Source organism: Paroedura picta, chromosome 1, assembly GCF_049243985.1.
Source record: "Paroedura picta isolate Pp20150507F chromosome 1, Ppicta_v3.0, whole genome shotgun sequence".
Classification (NCBI taxonomy): domain Eukaryota; kingdom Metazoa; phylum Chordata; class Lepidosauria; order Squamata; family Gekkonidae; genus Paroedura; species Paroedura picta.
This window is the reverse complement of record NC_135369.1, coordinates 35,436,049-35,459,166: the sequence shown is the minus strand read 5'-3', so window position 1 is coordinate 35,459,166 and position 23,118 is coordinate 35,436,049. Positions and strand designations below refer to the sequence as shown.

General features: G+C 45.2%; 1 protein-coding gene across 2 annotated transcripts in view; it reads left to right on the top strand.

Annotated features, from left to right (window-relative positions):
• Positions 1-367: 367 nt before the first annotated feature.
• VRK2 (VRK serine/threonine kinase 2) overlaps positions 368-23,118 on the top strand; it is a 63,188-nt gene continuing 40,437 nt past the window's right edge. The window contains exons 1-7 of one of the 2 annotated variants that reach the window (XM_077333323.1): positions 368-693; positions 4,110-4,250; positions 11,543-11,598; positions 14,355-14,424; positions 14,961-15,048; positions 15,373-15,481; positions 17,043-17,135. In XM_077333323.1, the coding sequence (XP_077189438.1) occupies positions 4,115-4,250; positions 11,543-11,598; positions 14,355-14,424; positions 14,961-15,048; positions 15,373-15,481; positions 17,043-17,135 (552 nt within the window). In that variant the 5' untranslated portion in view covers positions 368-693; positions 4,110-4,114. Of the gene's footprint in view, positions 694-4,109; positions 4,251-11,542; positions 11,599-12,288; positions 12,368-14,354; positions 14,425-14,960; positions 15,049-15,372; positions 15,482-17,042; positions 17,136-23,118 lie in introns of those variants that run through there. The other variant, XM_077333332.1, reaches the window with a different exon arrangement.

Genomic DNA, 23,118 nt, shown 5'->3' with positions numbered 1-23,118 from the left:
CACCGAAATAAAAAAAAAAAAGGTTATGCACTCCAAATCAAAATGTTCTATTGTGTACCACATTCTGAAGGTTTCAATGTCAACCGCCCTAAGTCTCAAAAGAGGGCGGAATATCAGTAAATCAGCCAGCCGCACTGGGGCTTCTTCAGGTAGTGAAAAGCAGGGCGTGTATCTATACATGTAAGAACGCCAGCAACTCCGCGGCTGCCGAGAAACAACGCCCGGTCCCACGCGCGCCCGGGAAGAGGCGCCGCTCCCTTCCGGCCTCGGGACTTTTGCCGGGCCGCGAGAGGAGCCAGGGCCCCGCCTCCTCCCCCTCTGGATAGGCGAGGCCGCGCGGAGGGGCGTCCCCAGCGGCCAGCTGGCCAGTCGGCCGGAGTCACCGCCCCTTTCGTCGAGTGGCGGGGAGGAACGGATTCGCGCGTCTCCCCGGCTCCGCTGCCTGTTTGGGCATCCCGCGTCACGGGGCGCTGAGCGCGGCCGGCGCCCGAAGAAGACCGGGAAGAGAAAGAGAAACTGGCGGGAGGGGGGAAGCCCCAGGGTGCGGTTCCGGGGGGGGGGGGGAGGAGGAAAGAGGGTGGCTGGCTGAGGATTCCCCTCGCAGCAAGAAAGGCAGAGCTGGGCGCCAGGGGACCGCGCTGGCGCTTGAGTAGTCCTACGGCGCCGAGGAACGGCTTAACCCCCTCCCCTTGTGTAAGTTGACAGGAGACCAATGTGCTCTCCCCCCCCCCCCCTTGCACTTTCGGATTGGGGAATAAGCGACCCCCAGGGCGTGGGGAGGGCTCCGGCTCAATGCGCAACAGGCCGAGGCTCGGTCCTTGGCTTGGCCAGTTAAAGGCGCTGGGCAGGTTCCTCCCTCTGTGGCCCGAGGCCCTGGTCAGCAGCAGCTGCTGCCCGCTACCGTACGGGGGCTCCAGGTCGTAGTTTGCTCTTCTGCGAAGTCCGGGCCGGGGGCAGTGGGTGTTTGTAGGTTTCTTTCCAAGTAGTTTCCAAATGCAGTGCCCTGGACAAGTGCTCACTCCTGTGGAGACGCAAGTGGGACTGACATTGTGCCTAAGCCTGGCCAATCCAGTCTGCTCCTGCCCATGTCTGGACCCATCCTGCATTGTGGTTCTTGGTGAAGGCAGGGTGTTGAAAACGTCCCTTCATAGCTGACAGTCTATAGATGCATTTATGTATTGTATATATATATATATATATAACCCCACAAAAAAAAAAGGGTCAGGGAGGTTTACATCAAACTCGAAGAGTACAATATGCTTTGCTTGTACCTTTTTGGTCATTATTGAGTCCTACTGTTGGCTCTGTTCTCTTTGCCGCAGTTTTGCGTTTCTTCTGTGGCTTTGGCCTACGTTGGTTCCACTTTCCCCAGCTTTGCCCATCTGGTGGATAGCAGGCAGCAATGTTTATTTTGCAGTAGAAAATAGTGTGTTCCCAGGCTGTGATCTGTATAATAGCCCCATAAGAGAGGTCTGTATCCCTTTAAACAAACTGCAATACCTGAAATATGCATAGGGCTAATTACCTTAAATGACAGCTTTTAGAAGTAGGGGCCAGGTGTCTGTTTTTCACTTCACTCTGCTGAATGTCTATCGAAACTTACACGCTTTTGTGATTTTACTTCTTAATCTGTTTATTTAAAGCCCTTGTATCTTGCGTTTTTGCCAAATCAAGAGAACAATTACACTTCATCTTAGGTAAAAGGCAGAGAAGCAAAGATGAAAAAGTTTAAAAGTATAAAAGCTTGGGCTTGAGTTTTTTCAGCATCTGGAAAGAAGAAAAAGAAAGGTGTGGCGATGTTAAAAGGTTTCTTTCCAAGTAGTTTAAAAACCCAAGTTTGGAAGTAATAGAACAACCAAAAGACCCAAAGGAAAGATTTTGATTTTAAAGATAAAGTTACCGGAAGGTCCAATATGGACACTATGAACAATTTATGCTCCAAATAATGATCAAAACAAATCTAATGAAAAGTTCTTTTGTTATATTAGATTTCGAAGAAGGTGGAATGCTAGTAATTGGGGACAAGAATGATGTAAAAGATGTCAAAAAAGGCAGCAAACAGAACAAAATTTTAAAACCAATTTTTAAGAAGCACCATGAAACAAGGAGGAGAATCAATAAGGAAACACCGGACAAAACAAAAAAGTCAACCTTCTGGTGGGAGTCAGTGACTGAGAAGGGATCAATTAGTCTTGCTGGAGATGGAATTCCATAATGTTGATGCCACAACCAAGAAGGCTCTTTTGGGGGATTGCTACATTTTTGTATTTTCTCTACCGCAGCTCTATAGGGCTGACTGCCTATATTAGCTAAAGGGGTGGAAATAAAACATTCCGATACTCACATCCCAAGGAAACATGGGGGGCAGAGCCGACCTAGATTCAGAGCTGTGACTGTTGTACGTTTATGGCAGTGACTGCTTTGGCCTTTGAAGATTGGCAACAGTCTAACATCAAGAGCTTCCTATCGGATACAGGCAAAGACAAGAGCAAAAAGCAAGGGGAAGAAACAGGACTTAAAAATACTTAGGGCCATTTCGCACGGCTTCAAAGTAGCAGAATGGTTGCTATTTGGAAACGCTACAAATTTGCCATAACCCACGACGTCGTACACAATCTGCAACAGTCCTGCAACCGACCCGCAAAAAGCGCTTCGTTGTAGCGCTTCTAGGGGAATCCAGAAAAGTGGATTCACCCTCCGGATAGTGATACACTCCTGCAACCAATCTGCAACAGTAGCGCCACAGACTTGTGCGTTACCATTGTTGCGGTTTCTTCAAAGTCCCTCCTCCCGAGCCTTTCCTCCTAACTTCCGGCGAACTGTCCGCCATTTTTTTTCTCCGAGCGAGCGGGGATCTACGAGGCAACGAGACAGCGACTGGCTTTCAAGCACGATCACTTTCTGAAATTCTGCCCGGACACCACAATAGTTTTCCAAAAGCACAGTGGCACACACCGTCACGTTCCAAACATTTGCCCATAGCTTAAAACCCCGTCTACCTTAGGCCAGTACTAGCGGAGTCAACGTACGGTGATCATTTTTAAAAACTTTCCTCTGAGCGTGCCAACGAACGTTCGCCGCTCGCAGTCTCCTGTTTAGATTACTGGGGTTCAATAGATATGATTCGAGGTGATTTCATGAGGGGCGGTTTATGTGTAGTGGGTCTTTGTGTGGTTCCGGGTGCGTGGTTGTGCTTGGGTGCGGACAACCCCTTCCATCGGCGGCTAGACCTCCGGCAAGCGGAGTCGCCGTCCGCCGTTCATTTTAAAAAACTGTCCGCTGAGCGTGACAACGAACGTTCGCCAGTTACATGTCATTGATTTATGCTTTGGTTGGTGAATATTATTGGGGAACTGTCGCGTACCACTGCAATTGCTCTCGGTTTTACACCGGCATGCGTTTTGGTAATGGCGGACATCTCACTAAAATGGCTCCCGCTGCATGTTCAAACTGCTCTTCCCGCGTGTGGACGAATCAGCGCATGCGAGAAGTCAAACAAAAGGCGCTAATCTGGCCATTAGGAGCAGATCCTGTGTCCGCGCGAGGAGTTTTGAACGTGACATGTGACCTAATGTGGCCAATGCGCGTGTCCCCTACTGCCCTCTACCAATCAGGAGCCGGCTAGTCCCTTTATTATTCACCAAATAGATAGACTTTAATGCCTATCTTGACCACATGGGATCCTAATGCCTTTGTTTCCTGTACTTACAACTTTTAATGAGCAAAAGAAAACTGTTTACTACCCCCCCACACACTTCTATATCTTCTTCAACAGCCTAGTATACAGAATTGTAAAGTTGAATTTTTTAAAAAGCCACTTTCCCACTGTGTATGCCCATGTCAGGAAAAGCATCACCTGCTGAATTTGTTGTGCATTGGTCTTTGGTGAAAGAAGCAGGAGTGGGAATATGCCAAATTATGGTGGTGAATGAGGCATCTGTAAACAACTGGTCCTGGTGTATGATCATTGTAATGCAGGGGGAAATCCCAACTTCTGAACAACGGAATGCATGTGATTTAATTATAAAAACAATTTTGGGAAGTCTAGTACATTTTTCTAATGCATTTTTCTAATTGTCATATCTCTTTTTTTCTTAACCCCCTTTAAGGTGCAATGCCTCCCAGAAGGCCCAGAAAGAACAACCTCCCTATTCCCCTTCAAGAAGGAATGATCTTGAAGGATACCGAGAAAAAAGAATGGCGACTGGGTCGTATGATTGCCCAGGGAGGCTTTGGACTGATCTACCTTGGTAAAGCATGAATTAGAACTAGAAGACTACTGTGGGGTTTTCATTTTGCCCCGGGCTGAGGGAAGGAGGGTGAATTGTAGCACTTCTGTATAGCTTGGAGAATTAGAATGGTATCTAAGGTATTGTTAATACATTGGTATAAAGTTTATGACCAGCCATTTGCACCTGAAGCAGCCAGCACCTCACACATGCAGGTGCTGGCGCCAGCACCTCCCCTCCCCCCTGCGCCGTGCACTGGCTTCTTCAGGTGCCAAAGCGTAGTAGCACCCTAGAGTATTTGCTGGCAGGGGCTCATGGGAATTGTAATCCAGGGACATCTGGAGGACCACAGGTTGACTACCCCTGCCCTAGAGGAAACAAGATTTGGGGGCTATGACAAAGGGAACTCATGAAAACTGACACGCTGAAAAACCTGTTGGCCTCTAAGGTGCTACTGGACTCAAATATTACTGGGATCTTTCTCCCTTGTTTCCTCTCCCATGGGAGTTGTTGTGGAAAGGAAATCGTGGAAGTTGTCACTTAATTTTTTAACTAGAATTATCCCAGTCCCACTCCAAGGAAGCTGAATTCGGAGATGTAGATAAATTGCTGAAGTCACGCAAATGCACACATCCTCTTTATATGTGTCACGTTGTCACTTTACTGTTCTGTATATCTTGTTTTGGCTTCACCTGGATAGCCCCATCACATCAGACTTTGCAAACTAAACAGGATTGGCCCTGGTTAGTACTTGGATGGGAGACCACCAAGGAAATCCAAGATAGTACAGCAGAATGGCATTGGGAAGCCACCTCTGAACATCTCTTGCCTTGAAAATCCTGGGGCGTTGCCAGAAATCGGATGCGAATTGACGGCATTTTCCACCTCCACCATGTCTTGTTCTGATTTTGTTAGGTACCATGTGAGGTTTTAAAAGATAGCCTCAGGTGGTGTTTTATTTTCTGTCTTCCTTTGGAGGCTTCAGCCGCCATTGCTGTACATGTCAGCAAGTGGTTTTGGATACTTAGCGGATGGTAGAGATTGGGAATTAGCCCACAAACTTGTACCATTTGCTTCAGCTGCTGTCAGTGCTAGGAAAGACTTTGTGCACTCTCATGTGGCCTGCTGCCAAATTGATGTTTGAGTCTATGCTGGTGATATTTATATTGGTAATTGCTACTTGCTTTTTTTTGGTGCTAATCTCGTAGATTTGTGTGCATGTACGTGTGTTATTTCATTTTAGCTGGAAATCTTTTCATCAAACGGGCTTTGACAAAGAAAGCAAATCTTGTCACTCTTTCAAATATGTCTTCACAAACATATAGTCTGGAAACTTGGTTGGGTTTTTTTTCTCTTCTAAGGAAGATCTATATTCTGAGATTGCTTATGAACCCTGAGACTCAGAGAGAGAGGTCTGCCTAAAGTTGCTCACAGAATCCATGACAGAGCTGTTATCGCTCAGACTTTTCATAGAATCATACAATAATACAGTTGGGAAGGGACCTCATGGGTCATCTTGCCCAACCCCCTGCACTATGCAGGAAACTCACATCCCAATCGCTCATCTACTGTAACCTGCCACTCCTTTGCCTTCACAGAATCAGCCTCTCTGTCAGATGGCTGTCCAGCCTCTGTTTAAAAATTTCCAAAGATGGAGAACCTACCACCTCCCGAGGAAGCCTGTTCCACTGAAAAACCACTCTAACTGTCAGGAACTTCTTCCTGATGTTGAGACGGAATTTCTTTTGAATTAATTTCATCCCATTGGTTCTGGTCCGTCCCTCCAGGGCAAGAGAGAACAACTCTGCTCCATCCTCTATATGGCAGCCTTTAAAACACTTGAAGATGGTTATCAAATCCCCGCTCAGTCATCTCCTCTCCAGGCTAAACAGACCAACAGACCTCCCCCAACCTTTCTTCATATGTCTTGGTCTACAAACCCCTCACCATCTTTGTTGCCTCCTCTGGACTCGCTCCAGTTTGTTTACATCCCTCTTCAACTGAGGAGCCCAAAACTGAACACAGTACTCCAAGTGAGGCCAAACCAGAGCAGAGTGCAGCAATATCATCACCTCCTATTATCTGGACACAATTCTCCGTTTGATACAGCCCAAAATCCCATTTGCCTTTTTAGCCACCGAGTCACACTGTTGACTCATGTTCAATGTATGGTCTGCTAAGACTCCTAGATCCTTTTCACACATGCTACTGCCAAGACAAGTCTCTCCCATCCTATATTGGTGTGTTTGGTTTTTCTTACCTAAATGCAGAACTTTACACTTGTCCCTATTGAACTTAATTTTATTCAGTTTAGCCCACTTCTCGAGCCTATCAAGATCACCCTGTATTCTGATTCTGTCAGCTAAGATATGAGCTAGTGGGTCAGAAAGGGAAGGCACAAAAGTGTTGGTGTTTTCTGTGGGCACTTCTCAGCTAGTGGTGCAAGATATTCCTGAACCTAGATTCAAGTCCAGCAAACCAACATGATCCTCAGGATATGAGCTTTTCAGGAACCAAAGGTCCGTTAATCAGAACTTTGCCCCTTGAAAACTCATACTCCCAAAATCTTGTGGGCCTGCTGGACTCGAATCTGGCTCTGCTACTGCAGACCACCAGGGCTACCTTCCAAAACTCCTGAACCAATCTCTGGTTGGCATCCAGGCCCTGTAGAAACTGGCAAGCTACCTCCTGAATAGGCACAGAGACAGGACAGCAGATGGTCAGCAGCTGAGCCGTGCCAAAAGCCACCATGCCTATTGCAGCTAAGCATTCCAAAGCCCAAAGGGACAATGAAAAATGCCGAAGCATATCACTTTTGATCCTAAGGTTGAAGTCAGCTCTGAAAGTCAAAGACTGGTTTCTATAGCTCCACTTTTTAGAAAAAGAGTGAAGGGGGCTCTCGTAAATCAATAGCAAATTACCATAAAGCTTCTTCATACTGAGTTGGGCCATTTGACTGCCAAAGTCGGTATTGTGTACATGCCTAGTAACAGCTGCCCAATGTCTATCACCTACTTTCCGATTCTTCTGAGTGGAGATTCCAGGAATTAAACCTGGGACGTTCTTCATGCCAAGCAGACATTCTATAGCTTCCACGTAAACGTTCTAGGACGATTACTGAACTATAGAAATGTTGGGAATTAGCTTAATTTTAAAGGTTCAGTGACTAGTTCATCTGGGGATGCTTTCTTTAGATTTGTGAATTGTGCTAGAAGGAAACACTGATGCCTTAAACATTCCTGCCCTGGCATCTTCCTCCACTTCCTGACAGGTATATTGGGCATGATTTCAGAAGATGAAATTCTGGGTTTGTATCCAGCCACAGATCTAAAATAGTTACACAGGACAAGAGGTCAGTTGTACAGGCCTTCAGTGTACTTTAAGGATGGGAAGGAGCATAAGAAAATCTCCAGGATAACCTACAGATAATGCAGAACACAAGGAAAATGTAGGTTTGCTGCTATTATAGCTCTTACTCCTATATGCTGTAAAGGAAAATGCAAGTGTCCAATGTGACCTTGTGTTGAACTCTGTATGACTCTTTTGAAAGTGGGTGGCATGGATGTTTGCGTGAGCAGTGCTTTTACATAGTGGTTGGATATCTGACCACTGCCATTTCTGTGGCATGAAGTACCCTTCTGCTTGCCACACATGAATGCACAGGTCCTTTAGGGATGTGAGAGAAGCTAATATTTCCCCATGTCTGTTCACAGCAACCTTTCAGGGATGGAAATCTTGTGAGTTTCTTTCTTTTTTTTTTGTTTCAAAATTGGAGTACAGACAGGAGTTGTTTAGTTTTACCAGTGTGTAGGCTGTAGTCTTTTTTTAATCTTCTGGAGAAAAAAATTGTGTGTGTGAAGACATTGGTGTGAATAGAGAGCCTCAAGGGTTGTTCTGTTCCACCAGAGAAACAAAGATCAAAAGGAGGGGATACCGAAACTGAACCAGCCATCTTGCAATTCAGCCTTGTTTCTAGTTCCTATTAGCTTAAGTTTCAGCATCAGCACAGCACTGGAAGCTCCCAAGCCATTGACTGGGCTAATTTATATTTGCGAAGGAAGAGAAGAACAGGAAAAGAATGCAGGGGTCAAGGGTGGGGAAATCACAAAAGAAAATCCAAGGGGAAACAGTTGATCCAGAAATAAGATCCTTTGAGGCAAAAAGAGTTACACTTTTACCATTGATAACTTCCCAGTCATCAATAAATATATTTACAGATATTATGATTGTAGCCATGTAAACTCATCTTAGAGGAAATTACTCCTCTTCAAATTTTCATAACCGCTGGATTTGAAAAATCCCCACTTAGCTTGTATACCCAACCGCTACCACCACTTTCTTGAGGCCATCTATGCTAGCAAAACGGGCAGCGTGTTGCCAAAACCTCCAGCACTAGCAATGAGATCAGCTGTGGACAGGAGTGGGGAGTTCTGTTTAATTGCGATTCGGCACAGCTTTTGCTCTTCCCACTGTGTAAACTTTGCCTACAAAACCGGCTCCCCGAGATGTACTGCAAGCACTTCCTCCATTATTTCCAAAGATGATTGCCGCAAAATGGGCGGCTGAAAGTGGAAACCGGCAGGCTCCAGCTGGCAAATGAAACCTGCAAGTTACGTTTTTTGTTGGACTTCTGTGCGCTGTGGTGCCAGGTTGTCAGCAAGGGGGTAGAGAGGCAATTTCCACCAGAAGTGTGCTTCAGTGTTACTTTAGTTTATTAAAACTAGTAAAAACTATGGGGAGGGGCTGGGGGGGGGCAAGCACAGGCTTTGCTTGCCTTCTAGATAGGGCAGGGAAAGACCAGCTGGCATAGGCAATACTTGGTTAGAGAGAACCCGTGGAATAAAGAAATTGCACATTTTATTAAAAACATGTTACCTTTCTGCATAGTTTGAGGTCCTCAAGGTGGTGAACAGTCAAAACATAACAAACAAATGTTAGAGTGCATATATATGTACATAGAAAACAAACACAACCATATATATGAGGAGGATCACTGAAGGAATGACAAACAAGTACCAAAAAGTCTTCACTTGCTGCTAGAAGAGAATGAAAAAGGGGTATAAATGAATCTTTCTAGGAGAGAATTTGATAATTTTGGGGCCACAAATGGGAAAGTTTGTTTTCTGGTTACTACCTGCCTAGCCTCAGATAGCAGAGGTGCTTCAAGCAGGACCTATGAAAGTGACCCTAGTAGTTGTACAGGTTAGTGCTTATATTTAAGTAAGACATTTATTAGCATCCTTTCTCCCTTGCAAAAACACCAAGAACAATGATAAGATCCCATCAAATTGCACTGCCCTGATCTGGAGGGTGGTATAGAAATTCATTTAATAATCATGATGATGATATATCAATGATAATAATTTTAAAACAGCAGTTAGTACCACCAATAATAAAAAGTAAAACAATAAAAATGAAGTTCTAAATAAGACATGCTTATTTAGAAAGTTCTAAAAAAATGAAGCTGCCTTCTAAAGATTGACGATGAAGGGGTTAGGTACACCTGTCTAGGGAGCTTGTTTCATAGTTGCAGGGCTGCCTTGGAAAGGGCCCTCTATTGTGTACCCACCAAATCAGTATCTTTAATTGGTTGGAGAGTCAGGAGGGCATCTCCCCGCAATCTTAATTCCTGAGACGGAACATATGAGAGAAGACAGTCCTTCAGATACCAAGTCATACCAAGACAGTCCTTCAGGTCCCAAGTCATGCAGGTAATTGGGAATAGACTAATATGATTATTAAGATTTAATTTCATTTATTGGAATGGTATGGGAGTATGGTTTGTGTAGCAGATGGAGGAAGGCAGGAAATATGACCTTAGGGGTAGGGTTGAACGCTTGATTGGAAGTGGCAGTCGGGGGAGTGTGCAGCTATGAGGTGATTTAGCCCATCTTTGGGTGAGGGATAGAATGCAAGGAGTAAAGCTTCTCTCCTGTGAGAGGAAACTGGTGACTAAAGGGGAGGGGGGAACAATTGTATGTTGGAGAGTGGTGGCAGCGGAGGTTCTGGTGGAAATTGCCTTTGCGTAATCAGATGACTGGGTTGAGGAAAATACTATAACAATGCTGAAGAGGGAATTTTGATTGTCCCATTTTGGCATACCCCACCGTTACTAGGGTGTAGAAGTTGCCCTCTTGTGCCCAGCTATTCAGTATACAAGACCCCTGTCCTCTATAAAAATATGCTGTTCTTACACATGAAAGGTTTTGGGTTCAAATCCCATCTCTGCCGTCTACTTGCTGAATGGTTCCTGAGAAATTGCTCATCTTTCCTATGAGGAAAGGCTTTATAGCATGGGGCCCCTCAGTGTTTTTCTCTTTGTCTTGTAATCTAAGAACTTGGGACATCCAGTGGCTTTGTTGGGCAATAGATTCAGGATGGATTAAAGGAAACACTTCTTTATTTGATTAATAATTAAATTATGAAATTCATTGCCACAGGTGATCAGGCTAATTGATCTCCATCAATTGATAGGCCCATCAATGTCAACTAAACAAGTTGACTAAAAGTAATCTCCATATTCAGAGGCTGTGCTAAGAGGCAACATTGGGAATGTAAGGCCAAAATACAAAGCAGTTGTTGCTCTTCCATCTAACTCATTGTTGTCTGCTCTCCAGAGTCTCAGGGAGAAAGAGGTCTTTTCCAACACCTGTGGCTAGATATTTGTTTACAGGAGATGACAAGAATTGAACCAGGGCCCTTCCTACACACAAAGCAGCTGCTGTGCTGCTGAGACACAACCTGCCACTGAGGCAAATGTAGAATTCACTGCCAGAGGATGTAGTGATGGCCACAGGAACAAACAGCTTAAAAGGAGATTTGATAGGCCGATGGAGGACAATCTCTCAATGGCTATTAGCCATGGCGACAACTGAGGGGAACCTCCACATTCAGAGGCACTAAACCTTTGAACCCCGGGAGGCAACATCAGTGGAAGGCCTTGACCTCTGTGCCCTGTTGTTTGCTGCCCAGAGGAACTGTTGTGAGACAGGATGCTAGACTAGATGGTCTATTGGTCTGATCTTGAAGGGCTCTTATGTTCTTTCTACAGTGTAAAAACTGAGAGGAAAGATATAGCAATGCTTTCTCTTAGAAACTACCTGTGTATGGCAAAGAAGGCTTATGTTTGACATGTATAAAGTGTCTGAAAATGTTCAAACTATGTGCAGTGGAAGGTATTTATTTCCTTGGTTAACTTACAAATTATAATGCTGCCTTGTCCACTGCATTTTTAAATTCTGCGTTGTTGTTTGAAGATCATTGTTGTTGCCATAAACATGTTTATTCTCCTCACCTACTCCTCTGTCATGCAGCTTCTCCTCGACTTGATATTCCTGTAGAAGAAAGTGCAGCACATGTCATTAAAGTGGTAAGGGTCAAACCCTGCTTTTAAACTAATTTATTTGATACTCCACAGCATATGTTTTCCTGTTGCACTCTGGTCTTAACATTGATCTGTATTGGGCTAATTATTCCTGATTCAGTATTGTAATAAGACTTTTGCCACGACGATGGATCTCATTGGAGCAAGGAGCCTGAGTTGTTCAAGTCACCCTGCATCATATGGCTAGCTTTTGCTGACTTGAGTTGGTGCATGATAATTTGTGAAGATTTTGTGGATACAGTGAAAGCTTTGTTATTTGCTACTCGTGGGGAATGTGGTTTGCTTGCATGTTAATCCAATGAATTGAGTGCTCAAGTCTCCTACCCAGAGCCATCTGTAGTCACCTAACTTCACTCCTTTAAGATCATTTTTCCAAGCCACAGAGCCATCCTACAAAGGGACCAGCTGCTGGAGAACCCTTCAGTAGATCTGGCTCTGGACAGCTCAAGACAGATTGAGGGGAAAGGAGGCACCCAAAGATAGTTTCAGAGAGTAGTGCTGTTATAAGCCCAGCAATGTCTGGAGTAGTCATGTCCAAAATAAATAAAATAATTGTACTGTTTCAGCTAAACCCGAAAAGGTGAAGGGTCATTTGTGCATTTCCTTTATCACACAGCTTCTCCTCGCCTTGATATTACTGTAGAAGAAAGTGCAGAGCAAGCATTTAAAGGGAGCGGCCAGCGCACTGAACAGCTGATGAAGACAGGCACCCACTTTAAATCCTTCCCCAGTTGGGGTTTGATGTTTATCACCAGTACGCTGATGACACCCAGCTCTTTCTCCTCATGGATGGCCACCCGGACTCCCCCCCAGATCCATTTGCCAGATGTTTGGAAGCCGTAGCTGGATGGCTCGAGCAGAGTCGCCTGAAACTCAACCCCTCCAAGACGGAGGTTCTGTGGTTGGGCCGTAGGGGGGCAGATCAGGAAGCGCGCTTACCCTTTCTGGCCGGGATGCAACTTAATATCGCATCTCAGGCCAGGAATTTAGGGGTGACCATCGATGCCTCACTAACACTCGAGGCACAGGTTAAACAGGTAGCTAGCCGGGCATTTTTCCATCTTCGCCAGGCTCGGCTACTAGCGCCCTATCTGTCCTCTGAACACCTGGCCACAGTGATCCATGCGACGGTCACCTCTAGACTAGATTTCTGTAACTCGCTCTACACCGGCCTGCCTCTGGGCTTGATCCGGAAACTGCAACTCGTCCAAAATGCGGCTGCTAGAGTCCTCACAGCTACACCATGGAGGGCTCACATCCAGCCAGTTCTGAGGCAGCTGCATTGGTTACCGGTTGCCTTCCGGATCAGGTTCAAGGTTTTGGTTTTGACCTTCAAGGCCATCCGTGGTCTAGGCCCAGCATATATGAGGGACCGCCTTTTGCCCTATATCCCCCGCAGGGCTTTACGCTCTGCGGGGGCTAACCTACTGGTCGTTCCCGGCCACAAGGAAGCCCGCCTGGCCTCGACTAGGGCCAGGGCCTTTTCGGTCCTGGCCCCAACCTGGTGGAATGAGCTCCCGGAAGAGCTGAGGGCCCTGCGGGAATTACCAGCATTCCGCAGGGCCTGTAAGACGGAGCTCTTCCGCCAGGCTTATAACTGAGGCCGGGCGGAAAGAAGATCAGCCCCCCCCTCACAAACCGGTGGTAGAGAGCGTCACCCCCCACCGTAGATGAGGATGTGGAGAGCAAATGAGTAGGCTACGCCATCGCTGTTACAATTATTGTAAATCATTGGTTTTTATTGTCATTTTATGGTTTCAGGGGACGGGTTTATGTAAGCCGCCTCGAGCCTTCGGGGGGAGGCGGGGTATAAATATAAATATAATAATAATAATAATAATATTGTTCTTAGCAATTACTGCCACACAGCATTTCTCTTTGTTTCCCACCTGGAGCCTGGCATCCCTGCACCTCCATGGGATCCAAAACCAGAGAATCCCATCTTCCAAGTAGTCCTTTTCTCCAGCGGGACTGATCTGTGTTGCCTGGAAATGACTTGCAATTCCACCATATCCCCAGGACTCAACTGGAGATTGGCATCCTACAATCTCTCTGGGGCACAGTTCCACAAAGTTCCCCCCTCCCAAGCAGCCCTTTCATCTCCAGGAGTCTGGAGATGAGTTGGCATTGCAGAATCCTCCATTCAAACCAGCTGCTTTTCTCTGGGGAGCTGATCTCTATAGTCTGCAGATGACCTCCAATTTCAGGAGATTTCCAGGCTGCACATGGAGGTTCGTGACCCCTTGGTCAGGAATGTTCCTTGAGGTTTGGAGGTAGGGCCTCAAGAGTCCGGGGTGGGCAGGAGCTTTTGTTATGTAGCCAGCCCCCAGGAAAGCCATAGTGCAGGTGTGCATCCTAGCGCCTGTTGTTTCCCTAGTGCTTTGCCTCTAGTGCTAGATAATAAAGCTATTCCTGTATTTTGCAATGTGATTAATCTTGCTGGGGGGGAAAGGTACCCTAAGAATACTTGGTTTTCTTTCTGTACTTGAACTGATACCTCCTGGGAAAAGGAAGTTGAATTGGCCATTATATATATTTTGATGATTATGCATAATCCCTGCATGTACTGGTACTAGACCTTTGGGAGTGATTGGATGTTTGCTAGGTAACCTGGGCCGTCCACAGGAGGGCTGCATTGGAGGAAAGATTTTTGGCCTCTTAGGAACATTTAAGCCTTAGATTTATTTTATTGAGAGTAGCATTCCAAAATGTGCTGCAACAAATTTGCTTTCTTTATACAGGAATACCTTGAGAATGGGCCATTGTTTTCTGAACTGAAATTTTACCAGCGAGCAGCAAAACAGGAATGCAGTAAGTTGAGTCAGCAAAACAATCCCTAATGTTAATTCATATTGTGTTATCATGCCATTACAAGCAGAGGTGGACTTCCAAACCAGAATGTTGTTGCAAACACAAATGTGATTATTTGTATTTTTACTTTATAGTGTTCTGAGATCAGTTTGAAAAGTATCAAGACTCAAATATGTTTCTTTATTGATTTAGTTTCTGAGAGCCAGTTTGGTGTAGTGGTTAGGAGTGCGGACTTCTAATCTGGCATGCTGGGTTCGATTCTGCGCTCCCCCACATGCAGCCAGCTGGGTGACCTTAGGCTAGTCACAGCACTGATAAAACTGTTCTGACCGAGCAGTGATATCAGGGCTCTCTCAGCCTCACCCACCCCACAGGGTGTCTGTTGTGGGGAGAGGAATGGGAAGGCGACTTTAAGCCGCTTTGAGCCTCCTTTGGGTAGGGAAAAGCGGCATATAAGAATCAACTCTTCTTCTTCTTCTTCTTCTTTTCTAAAATGTGGAAAAAGAGACCTTAATTTTTTTTTTATCCCTTACCAGTCAAGACATGGATGAAGCACAAACACTTAGCTTTTCTAGGAATTCCTATCTTTTGGGGAGCAGGCCAGGCGGAACACAATGGCAAGAGGTAAGGGAAAGGTGTCGAATAGAAATCATGTTTGGGGGTGTGGGAACAGAGTCTGGAATTCAAGCTATGCCTGCAGATGGTCCTAAGTTCCACTCTTAACCTCTCGAGTTGAAACTCTCTGCAGAAGGCAGAACGCTAGACCAGGCTATGGAGAGCTACAACTGGTTAAAATAGTCAGTATGTGTACCAGTGGCCTGGATTTTGTCCAAGTGGCTGTGTAAGTTAACATAGGTTAGTAGGGTTTTGTTTCTGCTGTTACAGAGCCTGCCACTTCAGTCTCATTCTGACACTTCTTTGTATTTTTGGTGTGTGTCTTTTTAATAGCTACAGATTTATGGTGATGGAAAGGTTAGGAGAAGATCTTCAAACCACCTTTGAACGAAAAGGAAAAAGGTTTGACAAGGGAACTGTTCTTCAGATTGGCGTACGAATGGTAAGTATCAGTTCTTGTTGCAGTGTAAAATGAAAGCAGCAAGCTGTTGTGTTGAACCTCAGGATCTTGGGTATCAGTTTCCCAATATGCCAATGCTTGTGTCATATTGCTTGGAATAGTGGTCCCCAACCTTTTTATCACTGGGGACCGGTCAACGCTTGACAATTTTACTGAGGCCTGGGAGGGGGTAGTCTTTTGCTGAGGGATGTCACCGCTACCGCCGCCTGAGCCCCTGCTCCGCTTGCTTTCCCGCTGGCGCCCCTGACTTCCCGCCGCACACTGTGGGGCGCTATCAGCAGCAGCTGCGCAGTGCCACGCTGAGGGGGAGCCCCATCCATGGCGGCTACTGGAGAGCACCAAAGGTGAGCCAGTGGCAGGGCAGCCCCGAGGCAGCAGCCGGGGAGGAGGATGAGGAGGAGTCGCGGCCTGGTACTGACTGATCAACAGACCGGTCCCTGGACAGGGGTTTGGGGACCACTGGCTTGGAAGATCTCTAAGGGATGAGAATCCACAAACCTGTCCAAGGGGCTTGTTCCCTTGCCTTTCTGATTGAAGATCATGAAGGGTGCATCTTTCTCATTAAAACCGTGACTGACCAATCTAATTTTTTTGTCGAGGATTCACAGGTCTCCAGCCTGGGACCTGGAAGTGAACTTTTGTTCAGAGTTTAGCCTCTTTGTTGATTGTGCAGCAGGTTATGTAATAAGGTTGCTGTAGGGGTCATGGAGTTGTGGAGTCCGTGGGATGAAGAGTGGGCCTGGAAACACAACACAGTTAGACCAGAGTGGTAGTTGGTGTCTTACTGTTCATTTTTGGTTTTTATATTCCTGTTGGCCAGAGATTTTACATTAAAAAATCTGAGGAGAGTGATAATACGAACGTGTGGATTCTTGAACCCTTCATGGGAATATTTTTTCTTTCAAGTGAAATTGAGCATGATCATTCACTGTTTAGCTTAAGATGATGAAATTAGAGCCTTTTATGCCCCACCTTTCTTCTCATATCCATTTTATCTGTCTGACAACACTGTTAAGTTGGTTAGGCTGAGAGTGTGCGGCTGGCCCAGTGTCACCAGCAAGCATCCATGACAAAGCAGGGACTTAAACCTGAGCCTCCTGACTCCTACTCTAACATTCTGACTGCTATATGACACTGGTGTACACTCAAGTACTCTAATACTCAAGTACCATGAAGAGTTTAAGCCAAGGGTGATCAAACTGTGGTTCTCCAGATGTCCATGGACTACAATTACCATGAGCCCTTGCCAGCATGTGCTGGCAGGGTCTCATGGTAATTATAGTCCATGGACATCTGGAAAGCCACAGTCTGACCACCTTGGGAAGCATTATTGTAGTTAAATTTAATCAGTTGTATATATAATCAGATGTTAAATCCCTTCACCCAAAGTTAAGAAAACTCCATCTTGTCTTTGAAAACATCCTTTTCCCTTCAAGCTTTTCACATGACCCTTATAACTTGCTGAGCCGGTAAGGAATATTTAGAGGTTGATCATAATATAAATAACAATTCTAGTTTGCTTTTTAATATGTTTTTCTACTAGCTGGATATTTTGGAATATATACATGAAAATGAGTATGTTCATGGAGACATTAAAGCAGCAAATTTACTTTTCGGCTACAGGAATCCACATGAGGTAAGCACAGCATTTTCCCTTCCCCATCTCGTTACATACTGTTTATACTTCTGTTGCAGTTCACGCCTGGTTAAAAAATATTCATAGCATATTGGAGAAATGGTTGGTGTTTTAAGGCTGCTTTTGTTTTAGGGCAAAGAAACCTAGTTTTGTGGTGTCCTTAGGCAGGCGAAATGTCTGAGCTGTGCCATCCCATACTAATGGGGAGTGGCTTGGTGTGGAAACTCCATCAATTCACCCCTAAAACTCCCGTGCATGGGGGCTGGCTGTCTTAAGTGTCAGCAGAGCAGACAGAGTCTTGGAATGCAGCATAGGCCAAGGGTTCAAGACATGTAGGTGTCACCGCGGTTTTTGAAGCGAGGGGTGTAGATGCAGATATATCTAAGACAAAACTACATCTGCCACTAGCTGTAGCAGTAACTCACAGTACAGGATCTTGCAATGGCTTTCTTCCACTTAATGGAGCTACGTTGAGCTTCTAGTGAGAATGGATGCCAGACTAGATTAGTTACTGGAACTTATTCCATGCAATATTTATATACCTTATAGCTTGCCTTTCCTGCTGAGGCTCAGGTCAAATTACATGGCATAAAACATATCTTGAGACATCCAATAAACAATGCAATCTAACTAGGATTATAGAAGTTAGACACAGTGAAAAAAGTATTGGACATGATATGTAATAAACCAGCGGTCCCCAAACTTTTTATCACCGGGGACTGGTCAACGCTTGACAATTTAACTGAGGCCCGGGGGGAGGGGGGGGTAGTCTTTTGATGAGGGACGTTGCCGCCACCTCCTGATCCCCTGCTCCACTTGCTTTCCTGCCGGTGCCCCTGACTACCCGCTGGGGGCGCTGCCAGCAGCAGCTATGCAGTGCCACACCGAGGGGTAGCCCCAGCCATGGTGGCTGCTGGAAAGCACCAAAGGTAAGCCAGCGGCAGAGTGGCAGGGCAGCCCCTGAGGCAGCAGCCGGGGAGGAAGACGAGGAGGAGCCATGGCCCGATACTGACTGATACGTGGACCAGTCCCAGTCTCCAGACCGGGGGTTGGGGACCGTTGTTAAACAATGCGGGGGAAGAGTTCAAAATGGTTACTGGAAAGTGAGAATTTTTAAGAAAAAGTTGATGTTTTGGAGAGAGGTCTTGTACTGCTTACTTTGTGTCATGTTTGTGATTTGAAAGTGCATGAGCGTGACAGGGCCAGTCAGACTGGCATTTTGATATGCTCAAGTTGTCCCCACATTTGCAGACTTCTCCAGTTGCTTCAGTGCTGAATACAGCCCTGTGTATTTTGCAGGGTTGCACCAGCAGGGCAACATCAACAATTTGAAGTTATTTGGGCAGTATTTTTGTGTACATTAGACCTTCTGCACATGCAGGAAAGCAGCACCAATAATTGGATGGCACCACAGAAAGTGTTACTTTATGCTGTCCAAAGTGGCTTGAATCTAGGCATTATTGTGGTTGATACCTGATGCAGGATAGCCAGGACGGCAGAACTCTCAGCCAAAAATATGGTGCATAAAGATCTCGAGAAAGTGTTTGAATTGGGATCTGAGGTAGAGTCCGTTTTATTTTTGTAACCATATTTTCACCTTGCATCTTGTTGGCATCATTGCATGGACAGCTGGAACAGCTCAGTGAGTTTCTAAAATGGAGACATTTGCATTTAAATAAAGCTGAACGATACAGGTCTTCTTGAAATTTCCTGTGAAGTGCCATGTAGACCAGCAGAGCTTATGCTTGCTGCTCATTCAAATGCTGTCAAATGCCATCCATTCCCATAATATATCTGTTGAATACACACATAAAGCTGCCTTATATTGAGTCAGAACCTTGGTCCATCAAGGACAGTATTGTTTACTCAGACTGGCAGTGTCTTTCCAGGGTCTCAGGCAGTGGTCTTTCATATCACCTACTTTGTGGACCTTTCAATTGGAGATGCTGAGGATTGGACCTGAGACCTTCTGCATGCCAAGCAGATGCTCTACTACTGAGCTGTAGCCCATCCTCTTCTATTCAACCATTCCATTAATCCTGGTTTGCACTTACATTTTTGAAACTCCAAGCCACGGCTTGAATTTCCAAACATGCAGCAGGCAAAGCATAAACTCTTAAGTATCCTGTTTGCTTTTGCATCCTTTCTACTCAGCACTTCTGCCTGTAGATACAGTGGCCTCCAGAGGCGAAGCAAGAGGTGTAACTTTTGCTGTCAAGGACAGCAATCCCTGGGTCCGCAGTCCCATTTGAGTAACTTTTGAACTTGATTGGCTGGCCAAACTGAAGCCATTCCTTTCCAATTCAAGCACAGCACCATTAAAAGCCCAGTGTCAAAACCATGATTTATGCTTTTTGCCATATAATCTAGTTCCTGCTATTGAGATGTCTTGGTCAGTTATTTATGCATGCATCGTACATAGCCTTTTGATCTGTAGCCTAGTTTTAGAATCATAGAAACATAGAAACATAGAGTTGGAAAGGGTCATACAGGCCATCTAGTCCAACCCCCTGCTCAACGCAGGTTCAGCCCTAAACATCCTAAAGCATCCAAGAAAAGTGTGTATCCAACCTTTGCTTGAAGACTGCCAGTGAGGGGGAGTTCATCACATCCTTAGGCAGCCTATTCTACTGCTGAACTACTCTGACTGTTAAATTTTTTTCCCTGATATCTAGCCTATATTGTTGTACTTGTAGTTTAAACCCGTTACTGCACCTCCTTTCCTCTTCAGCCAATGGAAACAGCATCCTGCCCTCCTCCAAATGACAACCTTTCAAATACTATCATGTCCCCTCTCAACCTCCTTTTCTCCAGGCTGAACATTCCCAAGTCCCTCAACCTATGTTCATAGGGCTTGGTCCCTTGGCCCCAGATCATCCTCATCGCTCTCCTCTGTACCCTTTCAATTTTATCTACGTCCTTCTTGAAGTGAGGCCTCCAGAACTGCACACAGTACTCCAGGTGTGGTCTGACCAGTGCCGTATACAATGGGACTATGACATCTTGTGATTTTGATGTAATGCCCCTGTTGATACAGCCCAAAATGGCATTTGCCTTTTTTACCACTACATCACACTGCCTGCTCATGTTTAGCTTACAATCCACAAGTATCCCAAGGTCTCGTTCACACACAGTGTTACCTAGAAGCTTATCCCCCATCCAGTAGGCATGCTTTTCATTTTTCTGCCAGATGCAGAACTTTACACTTATCTTTATTAAATTGCATCTTGTTCTCATTTGCCCATTTTTCTCACCTGAGATCCTGGTTATTGTCTGGGGTAGATATTAATGCAGCAAACCTGGAGCCTACGCTCCCTGTCCCTTGCTGTGCTGTTCCTGGGACCTTAAGCGCCAACAGAGATGCTGGGTAGAAGACTGTCTGTTTTGTCAAGAAGGGATCTTAGTGCCCAAACCTTTTGGTACCAGGGAGGGGGGTGGCTGAGGACAAGGGGTAGATAAGGGCCAGTTTAATTAGGATCTTTAGTCTTAGCAAGGTCCCCAGGATGTTAAGTTCATTACCCTTTTAATAAAGAGATTTTCCCTAAATAAATTCTTATTGGAAGTAGTCGACAGACTCTCACACCTAGGGTTGTAAAAAGAATTCTATCCACTGCAATATGGCATAGTGTAAAAATCACAGGCTATCTATTGTGGGCACTTTCACTCCAAATAACCTGTCTTGAAAAACAATTTAAATTATACAGAAGCAGAATCCTTTTTTTTTCTTCCTTTCTTTTTGGGGGGGGGGAGACAAAACATGCAAGTGCAACAAGAGCTAGCATTACAACCTATCAAAAGTGTATTTTGTTAAAAAAAATGATAGGTGTGAAACAAGTTAACAACAACCATTTCTTTACATGAAGGGAAAATATAATACCAGTTTTCTGTGACTTTGACCTCCTAAATGATGCGTAGGGAATTGTAGGATGAACAGAACCTGTTGACCTCCAAAGGGCAGCTTTTTGCCGTTTTCACTCAGTTGTGTGGAGGGGCAAAGCCATTCAACAAGCATTGGGGGCAAAAGAGCCATTCTCCTGTCAATAAGCCTCTTAACGTGCAACAATTGAGGGCTAGCATAGTGTGCTGATCCTTCTGCTCAGTCAACAGTGTTGAAAAAGATTCTCTTCAAATCGCTGCATGTTATCAATACTGTATAGTCCCTAAGAATCAGCTGTGAAACCCTTGGCTTTTGTTTACAGCCTGATCTAGTGTGCGGTTACACACACTTCCTACTGAATTCACCAGTGCTTCCTCCTGAGCATTTATCAGATTGTAGCTCTATATAAATCTAGCTTAAATCTTGTGGGTGTGGAGAGTAAGAGAATTTCAGCAATGGAAAAAGTTTGTGTAGTGGGATGATTGGCTAGTTCTGTCTTACACAAATGTGTATTAGGTTTGTTGGAGGTTCAGGGTCACTTTTCTCGCTATTCCTTTGAAGGATTGTTTGTGAAGTTTTCAAGACGATGTGATCTGTCTTGAGACAACTTGGGGACTTGCTTGAAAACCTGTTATGTGCCTCTCCTGGTTAGTGATAAAAGAAGGACCAGACAGATGAAGGTTCAAATCCATCCTTGGCCATGAAGCTCCTGGGGTGATCTTGGGCCATTAATGATACTATGAGGGGGAAAAGAGGAAGATGAGATTGATGTGCATCACTGCACATTCCTTGGAGGAAAGACTGGGTAAAGATGCAATAGATACGAACTTCCTCCGTCTCATGTCAACAGCATAGGCTATTCCTTCCATTTCTTAACCCCCATCTTTTGTGACACCTAGCTTTTGGGACTGGTTTGGTTCTTGATTGTCTTACTTCCAAGTCTTCTGAATGTTCCACAGAACTGTGAGGTGGGTTGATGTCTTATTGGTTCTTTACATTGGACTCCGCAAAAACAGCATGAGAAGACTTCTGCTCTCCAATGATGGGAGAAAGGGACCAGGTTCATGATGTACTATTGAGCAGAAATCTTTGCTCAGCTGGTAAGTGAATGTGTTGGGGCTTGGGCCCAACACTGTCTTGAAACTGCACATTGCAAGGAGAAGGTCTAATAGCACTTACCATCCTGCCTTCCTTCCATCCTGGAACTCAGGGCAGCACACCCAGAGGTCTTGTTGAAATCCTCACTGGGCACTGGTCAGACCCCATACCTGCTTGCCTTCAGGAGAGGTTGCTGCAGCATGTGCTTTCCAATCATACCCTGGATGTTGGTCAGGTTTGTTGTTCTAGGGATGCTCATTTGCTTTTGCCAAGTTTTCCCTAAGGAACTCAGTAGAAGTTTCTTGCTCTGAAACTGGTGTTTGGTACCTGAAGCATCTGTAATTGAGGCTCATGCCTTTGGATTTTTCTTTTTTAGACCTTCAAGGGACATGATTCTACAAAGGTTCTAGGGACCTGATTGCTTTTTCTAAATTGCTCATCCAGTGAGGGAGCTCTTCCTCACATATAACTTCGTAGTTTTAGAGTGATAGCACCTTGTCTTAGGGTCAGACAGTAGGGTGAAAGATAGCACTCCTGAGCTTGCGATGATTATATGGCAGCCTTCTGTCCCTAGGAAAGGCATTGCTTTGATTTGCTTGGAAAGTCACTCTGTATAAACAGCATTTTACATTTAAATGAAGACTAAATTGCAGCTGGCTAGCCATGTATTTTTTTTTTAAGCAAATGGCCTTTCCCCCTAGATCGACATGATATTTGGGAAAGGCCGCCTTCTACATTGCGAAGTCCCAATGATATGGTAGCTTCAGTCTGTTCCACTAAGTCGCTTCTTCTGTCACACTGACTTGACGAATTATTGTCTCCGGGCTCGGCTAGGCCTGGGTACCAAGCAACACGAATCCACTGGAGGATACAGGAGAAAACAGAGTCGGTCAACCTGACAGAGCTTTATGCCTTGTCCCAGTTTTCCAAACATTGCCTCCAGTCTTTAATCTTTGTATCACGGTGTGTATAGGATGTCAGGTGAGAAATATAATCAGTATAATCTTT